This window comes from Sphaeramia orbicularis, chromosome 4 (assembly GCF_902148855.1).
Source record: "Sphaeramia orbicularis chromosome 4, fSphaOr1.1, whole genome shotgun sequence".
Lineage (NCBI taxonomy): Eukaryota > Metazoa > Chordata > Actinopteri > Kurtiformes > Apogonidae > Sphaeramia > Sphaeramia orbicularis.
The window spans coordinates 610,041-628,334 of record NC_043960.1 but is presented as its reverse complement, the minus strand read 5'-3'; the positions used below and the strand labels follow the sequence as shown (position 1 = coordinate 628,334).

General features: G+C 38.9%; 1 protein-coding gene across 2 annotated transcripts in view; it reads right to left on the bottom strand.

Annotated features, from left to right (window-relative positions):
* The window catches only part of nfia (nuclear factor I/A), a 460,723-nt gene that overhangs the window by 205,104 nt on the left and 237,325 nt on the right, over positions 1-18,294 (bottom strand). For both annotated transcript variants that reach the window (XM_030131808.1, XM_030131809.1), the window contains exon 2: positions 8,317-8,845. In XM_030131808.1, coding sequence (XP_029987668.1) covers positions 8,317-8,845 — 529 coding nt within the window. The remainder of the gene's footprint in view (positions 1-8,316; positions 8,846-18,294) is intronic.

Genomic DNA, 18,294 nt, shown 5'->3' with positions numbered 1-18,294 from the left:
GTGTTCAGTATTTTGTGCATTTGGGCACAAAGAATACAATAGGTTTGATACAGAGTCCTTATAAACACAACAACGAACAGAGTATGTAACCTAAAACTAATGATAATCCAATTCTGAGTAGTTTTAGCTTTGGTATTGATACATATTCTCTGTTTTTGTTTCTGGCTGACGTGCTGAGGTCAAATGGGAGTAAATCCCTGCAGAGCGGTCCAACATCTGCTGGGAAAAAAACCTCAGGACTAGTGGCTGTTATGGCTGCAGAGTTCAGCTGTCCTCAGACTTACGGCCACGCACTTCAGCTAAAACAGCAACATGTGACCTTACAAGGAATTCTAACTATCGCCTATCACTGCTCTGGAATAATCCCTACACCGGCCTTTTTCAATACGTGACAGAAATAATATCAACCTCAGAGCTGTTCCACCAAAACAACTTCAACTACATCTTATAATGAGCTCAAAATGCTAAAAAATGGTACATTAATCATTTAAGCTGCCAGCATTAGACCTGCTTCAGTACTGTCTCTGTTGTATGTTATGTATTTTTGAATATGTCCAAGTGCTAAGTGTATTTTAATATGTTTTACTTACTTTGTCTTATGTGTTATTAAGTGTAAATTTTGTTTTGTAAAGCTTGTATTGTACTCGCCTGTGTTGAGGTATTTTAAATTTATGTTTTAAAAATTGTATGTTTAAAACCTTGTGCTACCTTTTAGGGTGACAATTCAACATCTGTCCAGGGACTGTCGATGAGAAATAGACATTTACAGCAATGTGAATTAATGTACAATGTCCCTGTTAAGAAAATAAAAAAACTTCCCCCCGACACTGTGAAAACACTTCTGCAGCATCCTGCTCTTAGAACTAGTGTGATGTTTTTCTCTGGTTTCAGATCCCATCCGTCTATGACACACTAGTTCCAACTAAACACAAATAAATCCTCTGATTCCTCTACTCCAAAGGGAGACGCTGCTCAGCCTTTTGCACAATAAGATCGCTAAAGCACTCACAGCCTCTTAGTGCAAGGAACACAAGCACATACTCCCAGCAGCTTTTACGTCACTGAAACAGACGCAGATTCACAGCAGCACCTTTACCTGGAATCATGTCTCAGGGGTTAAAGGGTTGAAGTGAATTTTCTCAGGTATATTGACTAGAAGTTGCACCATAAAAAGTGAGAAAAACTACAAAAAAATTCCCAAGAAAGTGTGCATATGCAGAAAAACGCTATGTTTTCAATATCTGGAATATGTTTCTAATGTCAATAAAAGAACGGCAGTAAATAAAAGGTTGATGCATTGGTTTAAAGGAGTGATATTTAGCTTTTTTTAAATGGAATTATGCATTTTAAAACATTTCTCTGTGGTCTACATGAACTGTAAATGTTATGCTTAAGGTCTGAATTCTTCATTAACCTCCTGAGACCCAGGAAATGTCAGCAAAGTACCAGATTTTTTTGTTTTTTATTAAATCCGTGCCTATATTGGAAATATCATGATGCAACAGTTTTTTCAGATGCAGTTTTTAAAATTTTTATGGAATGTCCTTTGTGGTGGACAGTTTTCTTTTTTTTTTTGTATAAAGTTGTGAAACTCTTGTCCAGAAATGTGGACAGAAAACCCATAGCTGGGTCTGAGGAGGTTAATTCAACTCCACAGGTCCATCTGCAACACTATTTCTGACTAATGACACCACAAAGGTAACTGGAGCGCTGGCCCTTTAAATGCACAGGGACACTTCAGGCCCCGCCCCCTCCAGGTTATTGGCTGTGCTGCTCTGTCCCGTTCAACCAACAACTGAACATTTGAGGTAATCAGCTCAAAGTTTGGACATATTTTCAGTTTTTACTCCAACCGCTGCTGTGGACAAACAACTATGTCGAACTGGAGAAATGTTGGTCAGAAGTCTGGACCTGATATGAGCAAATGTTGTGATGGAACTAGTTACAGATGGAACAAACTAAGCAGGAATTAAAATGGGTTGTAGAATCAACTCAAGTTTTGCCGGAATTAATAAAAAGATATCTTTGCAGCACCTGGAGGGTTCAAATTCAAACTTTTTAAACTAACAGGGTCCAAATACACAAAGAAATGAAGCACAGACTAAGAAAAGTGAGTTTAGAGAAATATGAGCCTTTAAAGTAAAAAAAACCAACACAGAACAACCATGTATTATCTGGACTACTACACTACATTTCTTCACACAATGCATCAAAAAGGTCAAATAGAAGCAGAGATGTTACACGTGCAAAACAGCCGACACACTTTAACATGAAGCTGAAACCTCCAACCTGCTCCGTCCGACGAAAATGACAGTGAGTAAACTTCCCATTTCAGCTTTTTGAGGTTTAACCGTCCTGACGGCTGCTGCTCCACACTCACAGGATTCAATAATAAATGCCTGGTAGTGCGCTGCGGTTTCTATGGGCAACAGTGTTGGTCCTCATCCCACTCAGAACAACCCCCTCCCCACTCCACTCTGAGTCAGTGGTATGAGGATGAATTTAATTACCGACTCGGGCCGCCCCGACAGAGCCCGCCTCCGGCCCTGCAGCCCTGAGGTCAGCCTGCCTTCACATGGCTTTTAATCAACGCCGCCGCAGAAAAAGCTCCACAGCCTTAAATAAGAGGCAGGACGAAACCTGATCCCGCCTGAACCCAGACCGGGAGGCGGGGGGGGGGGGGGGGGAGCGGCAGGCCCTCAAACCTCCACAGGTCGGACAGAGACAGAGAACTGAAACATAAACAGACTCTTAAGCAGAGTCTTCGCTGCAAAGTTTGTTTTTCAAAATAAACGTGGCGGAGAGCTGTTTTCCTCTCAGCTGCTGCAGTGAAACCGCAAACCTGACGAGCTGAAGGGAGCCCAGTGTGAAGCTGCACACAGCTGATTACTGAAAACACACATGAGGCCCAGCAGATCTGGACCCGGAGCAGATCTGGACCTGGAGCAGATCTGGACCCGCAGCAGATCTGGACCCGGAGCAGATCTGGACCCGGAGCAGATCTGGACCCGCAGCAGATCTGGACCTGGAGCAGATCTGGACCCGCAGCAGATCTGGACCTGGAGCAGATCTGGACCCGGAGCAGAATGGGAGCAGTCTTTAGTCCAGTGGAGGAAAGGACTGGAACTCAGGGATGCAGATCATTCTGAACACTTCACCTCCACCAGGACCAAAACACCAGCGAAGAAACGCCTCCAACGTTCACAAAATGACATCATGTTTTCACCCAAACTTAACTCTTATTAACTTCAACAAAAAAAAAAGATCAGCTGTCATTAACCCTTAAAGACCCAAACATCCACCGTCGACCAAAACCATCTACTGATCTGAACTGTTTAATTCCTGTTGATCCAATAATCCTATCAATACATGTCAATAATTGGTGTAAAATACAGTTATTTTGTCTTTTCATGGTCATCAGATATGACCCATTTGGACGTTCAGAGGCTCCATAGTTACCGTGGAAACACCGTCATCTTCTCCAACATTGATTCTCCAGTCAAACCCATGGAGTTGGATCAATGACGGTGGATGGACACACTGGGTTCATGTTCAGTTAATGAGAGATTTTATTCAAAAAAGTCACTTTTTCTTCATTTTTTAAAAATTCAATCTAATAACCTTTGAATTTACTCTGAGCTTTAATGAACATCTAGATGATCATTAATTAAATACAGAAAAACACATGGTTTTCACTGATAAAATGAAAAATACAGAGGATAATATTACAATAAATTGTGACAAATCACTTAAGAAGGTTAAATATAGAGAATATTTCATTTGGGAACTGCCACAAAAGTAGCACTGGCTCACATCCTCAGTTTTTTATTTCCTTACTTTTTCATCCAGTTGTTGATTGGAACTCTGGTTTATTTAGAAAGTGCTGTCAAATAAAAAGCTGAGTCTGTTCACAAGCAGCTATCACAGTAGACAAAATCTTCCACCAGAGCTTTACACTTTTCCACTATTTCTGCCTTACTTTGAGTGGAACTGGTCGGTTTTCAGCTAAAATATGCTGAAATATTCTTTTTCAGACCAATTCATCAACTTTTAGGACAGTAATGATGGTAACAATAGGACTCAACTGGAAGTTCTTTGACAAAAAATGGAGGATTTTCAAGAAAAAGTATCTCATTTCCATAAAAAGTGAGTATTTCACATTATTTTGGACCATTATTATCACAATATCTGTGTAAAAAAATGAAGAAAAAGCAAAAAGCAAAACTCACTAAAGGACCAACAGCAACGATTAAGTCTAGAAAAAAAAAGTGACGTTTGTTTGTTTTGATGCATATCTTGGGTGCACATAAGCCATGCACTAGGAAAAAAAATGCCTTCTGTCCAAACGTGTCCATCTGTGAGTATTCACTGGCCTCAGTTTATTAACTTCAGCGTCTATGATGAGTCCAGACATTTCCACACGTCTGTCCAATACACTTTACTGGGAATATCAGATGATGTTATTTACTGAAAGACACAAATGTACAAGTTTGAAGTGGAAAACACACAGTGGCATATGATCTGAGGTAAAAATGTTGGATTACAATAATTTACATGCATATTTTATGTATTTCCCACATTTATGTCCTATTACATCAGACTGTAAATATCGTTGTTTTCACATCTATTTGTATGGACTGTATTCGTCCAACTGTCCCAGGTTATGTAATGTCTGTACATGTGTGTTTTTTTTTTGTTTGGGTCCTGAAAGTGTTTGGTTTTGCAAAACTAAACCTGCCTGAAGGAGTTACATTTTTATGGACGAAGGTTAAAGTTCATTTTTAACATCTGACAAAAACATCTCACCTCAAGCGGCTGTTCTGGAGCTTTAACCTAAGCAAACACTCACATTTTTACACTTTTTGCCTTTGAAAACCACTTGTTGGTCTTGTGATATGAGAAAAAACCTCTCAGAGCAATCACTAAAGTGGAGGAAATGCATAAAGAAACAGGAAAATTTCAGATTTTTCCACTTGTTTCTTAAACATGAGGCTCAATTCAAGTTGAAACCGACTCAGAACGGACCCTTTTGTAGTAACTTATTGCAGTTTTTACACATAAATATTGGTTTATGTCCCTTTATCCAATAGATTTAAATGTTCCAGTATATAGAACCTGTAAAGTGAATGTATTGTAATGTACAGACAGTGTTTTGCTCCGACACAAACATTCCTTTGGACTAAAACCCATTTTTTAATGAATCCTAACTTTTTCACATTTTGATGCAAGACTTTATCTCGGAAACTACAGGCAACTGACTAATTTCTAACATCTGAAAAAAAACATCTCACCTCAAGCAGCTGTTCTGGAGCTTTAACCTGAGCAAACATTCGCATTTTTACACTTTTTGTCTTGTTGGTCATGTGACATGTGGAAAAACCTCTCAGAGTAGTCGCTAAAGTGGGGGAAACACATTAAAACTTTAAAAAACTATGATTTTTCCACTTGTTTCTCAAACACGAGGCTTTAATTCATGTTGAAACTGATTCGGAACGCACACTTTTGCAGTAAACTAAAGCACCAGGTGTGAAAATCCAAAAGGAGTCCTTGCAGATAAATGTATTTGTCTTTCTGAAAACTGTCCTGTTCTTTTTTTTTTTTTTTTGGTTTGTTTTTTTCCAATAAAACTCCAAAGCTTTAACAAACTGAATAATCTCGGTGCCAAGTATGAAAACGTCTGCCAAACTTCTCCTCTCCACGCCGCCGCTCACTGCTGAAACATCCCAGCCAGCCAAATTATTTTCCCGTGGAATCAGCCGGAAATCGGGAAACATGCTGAGCAATCACTACGCAGATAATTGTGTTTCTTTTGAGCGAGCGACTGGTCCTGAAAGGTGTGCCAGCTTCACCCAAAAACACCGCCCCGCGCTGCTCGCACAGGGGAAAGTGTCAGGAGTTTTTTTGGCAAAGAGGTTTTTCTTTTTCTTTACACTTCTGCTTTGCTGACCGCCGTCAGCTGCATGTGACAGATAACGTGTTCGTCTGCAGAGACACTCGAACACGCTGATAAACAAGTTCAGCCCGAAAAGTGATGAGTTTTATCAGCCGTTCGGTGACAAAAACACTTACTGATGAGGCGAAAACTGACACTTAAATCACCTCAGAGACAAAAACGTGAACAAGAAGTCGATCAATCTGGAAGCAACAGCGACACTTTTGATTCTTTTTGGTAAGAATTTGCTGATATCATACGTCACATGATACAATATAGTGTGATTTTTAGTCTAATTTCATGAACATTTTCAGTTTGAAAACAATCATTCGATGCCGGCAAATCCAAACCCACAGAGAATTGTTAAATAAACTTGGATTTCAAGCATCTCAACAAACTTTTGACAGTGCTGAGTACTTCTTTCAACAACTATTATTGGTTAAACTGGGTCTAGTATGACAGACTAGTATTCACTGTTATTGATGAGAGAAAAAAACAGCCTTAAATTGAGTGAATGTTTTCAAAAACGAAGCTGTAATTCATCACATTCATATTTAACCTTATTTAACCAGATAAAGTCCCACTGAGATCAAGATCTCTTTTACAAGGGCAATAAATCTCTGAAAAAAAATCTAAAAATACTGTAAGGTGACGCAGAAAAGCAGTAAAAATGGCTGCCATCAATGTTGAATGTTATTGGGATGGGATGCTTGTTAAAAAAAAAAAAAAAAAAAAGGGTTAAAGTGAGAGAAAGTTTGAGGAAAACAGGTGTGGAGATAAAATACTTCAAAAAGTTCATTCGTGTCTCAGTTTATGTTTTATTCCTGGAACTGGACTGTAAAGATCATAGCAGACTGAGGTCTAAACACAACATGAAACAAACCGTCTGCCTCATATTTACATGAAAACTATCAATTAAAAACCAACTCAGTGTTTTTGTTCCTGTCAAAATTTAAAAAGCATCACCGGGAGGAGTAAAGATCTAATCTAAGGAGTTAATGCATGTATAGTCCCACTAAAAACAAACATGTAGACCAGGACATGACACTAGAATGGCTTCTCATCATCGACTGAACCTTCATTTCAGGGTTTGTTTCTGCACTGATGCAGCCAACAAAGCATCTGAACCACGGACAGATAAGATTCACAACCTGAAAGTAACATTTCCTTTGTATTTCTGGTGCTGATACTCGTATATTACTGTTAGACAACTCCATCCGAACAGTAAGCATCATGCCACAAAACACAAACTGAACTGGTATAAAACTACAGTACAGGGTGTCCAAAAAGTCTCTTTATAATTTAAAACATTTGTTACAAAACCAATTAATGAGATATGTTAATCAGGTTTGTTCTGTGTACTCAGTGGTTTTCCAAGTTTTTAATCACGTTGCATTTTGGTTTATTTTTCTTCAACCAAATCGATCAATAACTACAAATGTTTATTTTGACCTTTTGACTGAATATGTGTCACCACAACTGGACGACCTTCAGCCAGCCATCATGTTCCAGGTAGATGGTGCACCACCACGTTGGGTTCTGCATGTTGGTGGGTTCCTAAAACAAACATTTACACACTGGTGGATTGGAAGGGATGGTTCAATTCCCTGGACACCTCATTCACCAGATATCACTGCCCTGGATTTCTCTCTATGGGTTATGTTAAAGATATCGTGCATGGTGTATTTTTATTCATCAGCTCAGATCTACACTGTTTCTTTTAAGCTAAAAGTTTTTATCTGTTTATCTGCTTATCTGATTTATCTATTTATTTGATTTTGTTTTGTTTGTTTGTTTTTCTCATGTCTATACTTTTTATTGCTTCCATGCTGTAACGCTTTTAATGTTTTATGTAAGCACTTTGAATTGTCTTGTACATGAAATGTGCTCTAGAAATACACCTGCCTTGCCTTGCCTATCGAACAAAGATACAGAACATCAACGACCTGAAGCCAAAGATCACTGACACCACTGATGAGGCTATGATACAGACAACATGGATGTGCGTCACACAATTAAAGATGCCCATATAGAGGTGGATTAAATGAGGCAAAAAAACTTCAATATCTGTTTCTCACTCGGTAATACTTTCCACAGATTTGTCAATTCATTTGCTTTTGTCATGAATGTGTTAAACTGTAAAGACACTTCATGGACACCCTGTAATACTTTGCTCACGTTGACAGGAATCGACCAACTTGCACAAGAAAAAGCCACAATCCAAGCAAACGACATCCGAGCTACCAGACGTCCACGCTTGTGTGTTGATGCGCGGATGGTGTGTGTGTTTTCTCTGAACGGCATCACTCACCACACTTCCACTCGTCTGCAGACACACAAACACACCCCCACAGCGACACGCTCACAGAAGCCGACGGTCTTACCTGCGTGGACAAAGTAGGCCAGGTACAGATCCAGCTCCTTGACTGAAACTCCAATGTGATGCGGCTGCACGCACAGGCTGGGGTTCGAACACTGAGGAGACTTTACCAGCCTCTCCCCGTCAGTACTTTCAAGGGGAATCCCTTTGAATAAAATCACCATGACCAGGTCCAGCCTCCACACTTTGTCCGCCTGGCGCAGGCAGTCGATCCGCCTCATCTTGCCCTTCTGGTCGGGGTTGGACAGAACGCAGCACGGCGGCTTCTTCCCCGTCACCGTCAGCACGAAGTCCTCCCTGAACTCGGGCCGGATGTCCTTGCGCAGTTTGGCGAGGAGACGCGACGCCCACTTCTGCTTGACCTCGGGCTTCTCGCTGAGCAGCTCATCCTTCACGGCGCGCTCCTCCTCCTTGGACATGCGCTTCTCGTGCTTCTTGAAGTACTTCCTCTTGCGGGCCTGCAGGTTGAACCATGTGTAGGCGAAGGCCCGGACGTGGGGCAGCAGGGCTTCGATGAAAGGATGGAATTCATCCTGGGAGAGGAAGAGGAGGACAAACGCTTTAATCCCTGATGACGTTCAGCACAACAACACAAACATCTCACATCATATGAACACGATGGACAGGTTACAGAGGTGGAAACATGTTTGAGTTTATAAGAATCTGGTCCACAGAGGGAAGTACAGGTGTACGGTAATGTGTCTGTTTCCTTCTGATGAAGAAAAGAGTAAAATAGAAGGAACGACAGGAACATACAGAGAGGAAACAAACTGGGAAATTAAGGAGATGACGAGAAAGAAGATGAGAAGCAAAGAAAAATGTAAAGAAAAGCGAGAAACGAGTCGGAAAAGGGAAGGAAATGAAAGACTATAAAGAAAGACAAGTTCGCAACAAGTAAAGAAACCAAAGAGGGACAAGAAAAACAGAAAAAAGGATTTTTACTGTGCGTTTCCTTCTGATGAAGAATAAAGTAAAGAAAGAGAGTAGGGAATGACAAGAACATATAAGGAGGAAAGAAACAAGGAAAGAGTACGAGAGAAAAATTAAGCATGAAGAAAAGATGACAAGAAAGAAAAGGAGGAAAAAAGAAAAATGTAAAGAAAAGCAAGAAACAGTCAGAAAAGGGAAGAAAATGAAAGACTAAAACGAAAGAAAGAAAAACAAAAGGAGAAGAAAAGTATAAATGAAAGGAAGTGATGACGATACAGGATGATACAAACTGAAAGACAAAAGGAAGAAAACAGAGGAAATGAATGTAGAGAAGGAAGTAAAATGTAAGGAAGGAAGTAAAGTATGAGAAGAAGAAGAAAAGACACGAGAAGGAAAAGGAAACAAACGACAAACTTCACAAAGGAAGGAACCAGCCCAGTGAAGTGAGGCAGAAATAATTCACATCCTCAGTTTCAGAGCGACATAAAAACATGATGAAGCAGAAACACAGTTTATTCGCAGCGTCGCTTCAGCGTCTTCACCAACAAACCGACCGACGGGAAACCAAACAATCCACAAATACCAACAAAACAAACAACAAACAACGGCCCGCTGCGAGCTGCAGGATTCCAGCTGTATTAAAGGTGCATTATGGGACTTCTGCCTGACGAAAACTAAGGGTTATTAGTGTGGGAATGTGGTTAGACGTGGATTCCACCCACTGTGGGGTCGGTTACACCTGCACCCACACAGAAAAAAACAGACCCACAGACGGGAAAACACATGAAGCTGAGGAACACGAGATCTGTAAGGCTGAAAGTGACGACAAATAGAAGGAAAGGATCAAGATTTAGGCGCGAATAATAATTAATAATAGTAATAATGACGGAAAAACATGATGAAATAGATGAACTCTGAGGGAGTACAAGGACCAGGAAGGAGGATTTGAGACTCAGGTTAAAACGTTACAAGAAAAACAAGACAAATTTGAAAAATAAAGTCATGTTTTCTAGAGTTAAGGAGCTTTTTTGTCTCTCATATTGATGTACATATTCTTGAGTGTTTTCATTATATTTTCTGTTTTTATTGTATCTAGCCGAGAACTATCTCTAAGAAAAGATTCATTATTTGCACATAATGACAATAAACTTTCTGGAGTCTTGAATCTTTGGACACAGGCTGATGGGATATTAAAGAGTCAACAAAGTGTAGAGCAGAATCTGTCAGCTGCAGATAAAAACACCCAAAGGCAGACCTTTTCAATGAAATATTCTGAAGGCACAGTTCAAGTCATTTGGTTTACATGAGCGAAGAACAACGAGAATGTTCTGAGTCACAAGTGCAACAAGTGAACGGACCTGAGACCATGTAATACACCTGGGTCAGCTGACCTCGTTGATCCAGTCATGTGACCTCTTACATCAAAATCCACTCAATTCTACATTAAAATACAGACTTTAGGCCTAATTATGACTGAAAATCTGCATGTTATTGAAGATGTTATACTGAGTTTTATGTTCTTTAGATTACATTACATTACACTACATTAGAGACTTTATTGATCCCACAACAGGGAAATTTAATGGTCAAGGCAGCAACAGAATAAAGTGCAAGAAAAAATGTGCATACATAAAGATAGCACAAAAACAAACAATATAAAACAATGATAACAGTAATAAGTAATAAAACTTTATAGACTATATAAATGTTTACAACAGAGTGGAATTGCACATTATCTGACGTCACTGGTTTGACTTCATCCTAAGAGTTATTGGCACCATCATTATTTCTGTCGTGAAGTGCAGATTTCAACTGTATCACTACAAGAACATCACACAGATCCGAGTAATGAAACAATTAAAAGAAAAATGAGTGACTTAGAACATCTTATATGAAAAAGACTGAAAAACAAAAGCCATGTGGTGGAAAAAGACTCAAATAGAGATGGGATTTGCAGCCACTGTCCATGTAAAAACACCAGTCCGGCCCTTTAAATGTTGTTTGTTCTTTTTTTTTTGGCAGCGTTCGTCTTGTGTAAACCTGTCATTTGGGTTTGTCCGTCTAAACGCAGACGGAGAAGAAGGAAAACTGAAAACCAAGCGCGCGGCCGCATCGCTGAAGAAAAACATCCAGCGTGAAAACAGACGGACACGAAACGTCTTCATGGAACATTTCTTATTTGGATAAAACCCCTCAGAGGATTTCAGGACGGGGGGAGGACGAGGACGAGGGGAGGGGAGGGGAGGGGGGGGGGGGTCCTGTCAGAGGAGGAGGAGGAGGGAGGCTGAGGTCCACCTCCTCCTCCTCCTGAGCCACGTATAAAAAAACCACAAGCCTATTCATAGATCAAAGCGGCTCACACACATCTTGATACGTGCAAAAGCCTCCGACTGAGGTGGCATGTGGGTAAAACATGACGACACACACTGGAAAACCTCCTCTCAGCTCAGTGTTCAGTCTTTAAATGGGATTACAAACCTCTGCTCACTCCAAATGTCTCACCTTTTCCGCTATTTCTGCCTGTGTCTGAGTAGAACTGGTCTGTCTTCAGCCTAAATATGCAAAATATTCTGGCAGACAAATTCATTCACTTTAGGACTTTAATGATGGTAACAATAGGACTCAACTGTAAGTTCTTTGACAAAAACTAAGAGATTTTCAAGAAAATGTTGTGAATTTCCATTTTTAAAAAGTTCATATTTTAAGTAAATCACATTGATTTTGATTTTTTTTTACCACAATATCTGTGTAAAAAATTGGAAAAGCTAAAACTTAAACTCACTAAAGGATCAACAGCAACAATTAGTTCTAGAAAAAATGACTGTAGTTCGTTTTATCTTTAGCTTTTCCAGTTTTTTACTCAGACATTGAGGTAATAATAGTTCAAAACAACATGATTTACTTAAAACACAGTTTTTTATGGAAATGTGCATTCTTTAACTTTCCAGTATCCGGATGAGCATATTATGCACACTTTGCACTTCATGTTATAAAAGGTCATATTATTTTTCACAATTTGGATTAGGTTAGAATTTAAAAAAATAACATTAATATAATAATAGCATTTAACATTTGACCAAGCATAAAAAATAATAATGCATATTAACCAATGTCAGTGTCAATCACTGACAAATACCAGGCTGAAATAATAAAAAAAATAAGTAATCCAATTTTTATGTAATTTTTTTTTTTTTTTTTTTTTTTGGGGGGGGGGGTGTTTTTGCATCAAAAACATGGTTTGTTTACATTACAAACATGACATTTAAAGGGTTAAAAACATGACAGTTATTGAGTATTTGGTATTTTTGTTTATGGCTCAAGTTGATGAAACACAATAAAATGTAAAAAGTTCAAAACAAACTGTGTGAAAAACATTTTGACATTACTACGGCGCTGTGCAGATTATGCGCTTTGGGTGACGGGTGAGGTACCGGAGGGTCAGCGGTTCTCTGTCTAAATGAACAGACATGCCTATCATTTGTTCCTACAGTGAAGTCATGTGAAAAACTTCTGTTTTTCTTGAAGGACGTGCATAAAGCTGCATCCACACAGAAATCCCATTTGACTCTTGAAAAATCACTGAGACAAGTTAATTTGTCAAATCCAATCTGCAGCTCAGGTCTAATGTTTCAACACAAATCTAAAGTTTTCCTGGTTGTGATTCGGGAGATGCCAGAAGACACTAACATTTGTGGAATAAACTGATCTACTGGCAACAGACCAGTAGATATTTGTTCATGTCTTTGAAAACTCCAGCTCTTTGGCCTGAGATGAGACGTTACAATAGGAGGTTTTGGCAGTTTAGACTCAGTCGCTCCAAAAAACAAAAAAAAAATCCAAATCTGAGGTGCTTGAAATGTTCTCTCAAAAATGTTTAAGAAATGGCAAACATTTCAACTGGTTTGGATCCAAATTTATCACAATCTGTTCACTTGTTTTGCTTTCAGTTTAACAGTTTTTACTTTTTCCACTGGTCAATAAGAAGAAAAAAAAAAAGACAAAGCATGACTTGTTTAGTCTATAAAAGGTTCAGACTGAGGGCAAATTAAATGGTCTTTGATTTTTTGGGTTGAAGCTGAGATACAAGGTTAAATATTGTTAAAAATAAAGGATGCTGACCAGCAGTTGTAGCGTCTGAAAAGCTTTATGTCAAATGGTGTTGTTCTCTGACGCTAAAGAGGAAACTCCATCTACAGGCTGTGCATCATAAACACCTGGAGGACAAACTGATGTTTATCGTTTGGCAAAGGACCAGAAGATATTGCCTGAGAAATGACTCTTAAAGATGGTGATTTCAGCCGTTTAGATCTGTCTACAAAAACTCTGCAAAAAAAAAAAAAAAAAAACACTTTTATGGAGACACATGAAATGCTTTTAAAAAATCTAAACTTTTTCAACCTGTTTCCTGCTTCCTTCCTCCTCCTTCTCCTCCTCTTCCAATTTCCACAGATTAAACATGAAAACTACTTTAGATTTTATTAAATAATGGGGACAATTCTGGATATGACCAGACCTAAGTATTTGAAGTCGAGTCTGAGTGTGAGGTTTGACATAAACTGATGTTCTTTTATTTTTATGGGTTCACATGCTTCAGTTTTGGGTTTTTTTGGGCAGAAATTACTAGATAAAGTGTTGTTTATTTCCAGTCTAGACTTTTGTCGCAACGGTTCTGTTCATTTTTCCATCTTTTCCACAGTCGATGAGAAGTAAAATTCAAGACAACTAGATTTACACTCTGACTTTTCAAATATTTCTACCTTATTTCTAGATAATCCCCAACTTCTGTCTGTTTCAGGTGAAACAAGTTGAAGGATTCTCCAAATTCCACAAAAACAAGAGGAATTTGAGCCCTAAGTGACTTTTTTTCTGGCCACTACTGCAGTAATATTTGTTTTAAGTGTAATATGATCAAAAAAATAAATAAAAAAATCCAGCAGAAGTAAGATGTTTCCACAGACTTCTGATAGAAATCAACTCATAGAACTGGTAAAATCTCCAGAAAAGAATGTGATTGGAGCGAAAGGCAAGAAAAATACGATAAAACTAAACAATATGAGCAGATTTTCACTCTAAAAAGGTTCACAACGAGCACAAACTAATTATCCTATATTCATATGGATTCGGGTTTTTCTGGACAGTCATTTCTGAAATACACACACAGACCTGAGGATGGTTTTTTTTTCCACTTTTCTTGGAAAAATCAAAGTCTTTGGAAATTGGTGCAAAAAATAAAAACTTTAAATTTCATTAAGCCTCTTCAAACAATGTACGTCACTTCACTTCAGTTTTCAGTCTTTGATTTACACTCTGTCTTTTCCAGGATTTCTGTCTTTATTTTTAAAAAATCCTCAAATTCTGTTTAGTTTCATCTGAAATAAGTTAAACTATTCTCCAAATTCCACTTTTTATTGTTTTTGTTTTTTAAAACAACAAGATTTAGGACCAACAAGATTTCCAGACACTAATCGATTGATTTTGGCCAAAAACAGAAGATGTCTCCAGATATTTATGAAAGAAACCAACCCCCTTTGTTGAGAAAACCTGAAATCTGCATAAAGGAATTTGGTTCGAGCTGAAATACAGAGAGAAAAGCAAGAAAAATATGATAAAACTACACAATATGAGTAAATTTTCACTCTAAAAAGGTTCAGTACGAGTGCAAAGTTTGACACAAACTGATGATCTTTTACTGTTTCAGGTTGGAGTTGAGGTTCGGGGTTAAATATTTTAAAAAATACAGGACGTTCTGAGGCAGGTCTTTTTTTTCAGCTAAGGTGTCTGAAAATCTTTATGTCAAACCTTCTCGCCCAGATTAAACCTCCAGCTCGGAGCTCTCACACTAAAGAGGAAACTATATCTACAGGCTGTGCATTAGAGCACCAGCTGCATTGCTTTTTTTTTATATAACATTGTTCACCCTCCCTTGTCAAGGGGTCTGAATACAGCACATTGTTTCTTCTTGGAGACGGTCCAGACGAACGGGTTTGTCTCCAAAAGCGCCTCCAGCAGCTCTGCAGCCAACCTGCAGCTCAGAAATCTCACTCCAGGACGGCCGAGAAAACGCCGCCCGCCTTTTGTTATTTGTGGTTTCTGTTCGGAGAGAGATGTGTTTCTGTTTGTGCGTGTCCTCGGGCGGTTATTAGGACGACGAGCGGCTGGACGGATGATGTGTTCAGCCTCGTCTCCGCACACACACTAACGCTAACACACATTCCTCAGTGGATCTGCAGCTCTGGATATTCGTTGGAGCCACATACCAACATTCCTCACAGCCCAGTGCAGCGTTACAGCTTCCTGACCCACTCGCAAACCGTTCGCCGCCGCCGTTTCCTCTGCCGCTCTTTCACACTCTGTCTATCCGCTGCGAACAAAATCCCACTTAACAAGTCACTTCGGCTCATATTCAGCCTTAAAAACGTGGTTTTCTGCCAGCGGGGTGAGATAATCCCTCTTGTTCTCAGCTTCCCCTCGACTCAGGAATGTTTTCTGAAATGTGTCTTGAAACTAAATAATCCTGTTTCTGCATCCAGGGCAGGAGAAAGACTCAAGAAAACGACTGATACCGGCCTGGTTTACACGAGAAATGCGCGTCTGTCCCAGTGTTAAGGCTGCTTCAGGGGATGTGTTGGAGAAAAATACACCACTTTTCAGACTGAAGTGGGAGAATTTCTTCAAATTCTCCAAAATAAAAGGCAACAAAGCTGATATTTTACCAGTTAGGTTTTACATGGAAAATATGTCACTGAACATGATCTGTTTATTTTTGACTATTATTTTTATTAACATATCAAATTTCAGGTCATAATAGCTTGATTAGGTTGGAGTTTTTTTCTCTTTGCTCACAATATCCACCTTAATAATAGTATTATTTTAATTCTGAGGAGAAAAATGAGCTGTTCTGGTCAGATAATCACACTGTATAGGGTTTTATTGTTAAATACAAAGCAGATTAATGCACTACGAGCATTTGTTCTGTATGGATTACAGTGCTAAATATTAATCGATATCTGTTTCATGGGTATTTTTTGCCTCATGCAGAAAAAAATTAGACTAATATTTGCATATTAGAGGCTGCTTCTTGGATGAATTTCAACATCTGACTTCATTTCTTCATGTATTTGGCATTTGTGTTTCACCAGGAAAAAAAAGAGTCACTTGTTTTGAGAAAATCCCAGTGATTTATGCATTTGTTCCTGTTTTTGTGCCACAGTTTTGCATGAGGCTTCCATCAGATGACAAAAACAGACTGACGTCCGAAAAAAATGAATTATTTTGGCTAAAAATCAGGATTTGGAGGCTGAATAAAAGAGCCGCCTGGTTAAAAAGTGGTGAAGAGGCTTTGGGATGCGGCTCCCCGGGGTTCTTTCTTCGTCTCTTTGGGGGTCAGTCTTTTCTTTCAGCGTTTTCCCTCCGAGGAAATAAGCGTTTCTAACCCTGCGAGGGGAATCTGAGGGAGCCGGACGGAGGCTTACACGTCCCCCCTGCACCTCGGTGACAGATGTAATGGGCTCCAAATAACAGGCCTGTAACAACAACCCCCTGAATAACAGTCATTTAGGGGAGCAATAATGGTAATCCTCCCGCCCTCCCCGTCTATTGACACCCACACCGACACACTGGGGGAATTATCGGCGTGTCGCTCGGGCTCAGCGACGAGGCCCGAGTGAGCCGCCGCCGCCGAGGTTTTCGCCACGAAGACACAAAACACACTGAGGAGGGAGATTTACACAAACTGTACGCACGAAGGCAGCCAAAAGAGACGAAAGCCAAATGTGTGAAAGCAGAGAGCCCTCCAGCTGGACGCCAAAAGAGCAACAAATAAAACTGGGAAAATCCAACCAAAATGTCGGGAAAATACTGGAGAATTCAACCAAACATCCACAAAATACTGACAAAATCAAGCAAACAACAAGAAAATACTGGAGAATTCAACAAAACAACCACAATAAACTGGAGAATTCAACTTAAACACATGGAAAATTACAAAATTTGACCAAACGTCCAAAAAAATACCAGCGATTTCAAAACAAATATCCACTACAAACTGGAATAATCAACCAAATAACCGCAAAATACCAGATAATTCAACTTAAACACACAAAAAATGACAAAATGTAACCAAACGTCCATAAAATACTGGAGATTTTAAAACAAATATCCACAAAAAACTGGAATAATCAACCAAATAACTGCAAAATACTAAAGAATTTGAATAAAACACACAACAAAATTGGAAAGTTCAACCAAATGTGCACAAAGCACTGGAAAATTCAATTAGACATTTAGGAAAAATGAAAAACACAACCAGACATCTAGGAAAATACTGAGGAATTCAAACCCAATGTCCAAAAACACTTAGAAGGCAAAGCCAATCAACCTAAAAAATCTAGAGAACTGAATGAAACTTAGACAGAAAAATAGAAAATTTAACTGAATGTTCCCAGAATATTGGAAATTTGACCCAAACATCCACTCAATTCTGATGAATTCAACCTGTAGTCCAGACAAAAGTGGAAAACTCACCAAATACTCAACACAATAAACTCCAAATTCACTAAAAATGTGAACATTCATCCAAAAAACTGGAAATTCAACCAAACATCCGATAAAAACTGTTGGATTTGAACAACAACAGCACAAATTTAAGCAGAATTTGATAAAAATGTTAAAGGTTGCAAAAGACGAAGGTAACCCATCGGGTGGCAACTGAGCAACATCAACTATTACATCAATGATCATTTTCTCTTTTGATTATTTGTTTGGTCAAAAAATGGTTTAGTGTTTTTTCTTAAAGCTCATGATGACATCTCTGATGCAAAGTTATATGGATGTGAAAAACTGAAAATATTAACATTTAAGTTATTTAATAAGAATATTCTGACATATTTTCAGAGTCAAATTGATTCAGTGATTAGTTATTAGCTCTGTAAAGTGGAACATATATGTCAGTAAGTGTTTCTGTAAGTCCAAGAAGATGAAAATAGTGGAAAATATATACTTTATAACCATAAAAAACTGAAAATATTAAAACACATGAAGCTGGAATCACTGA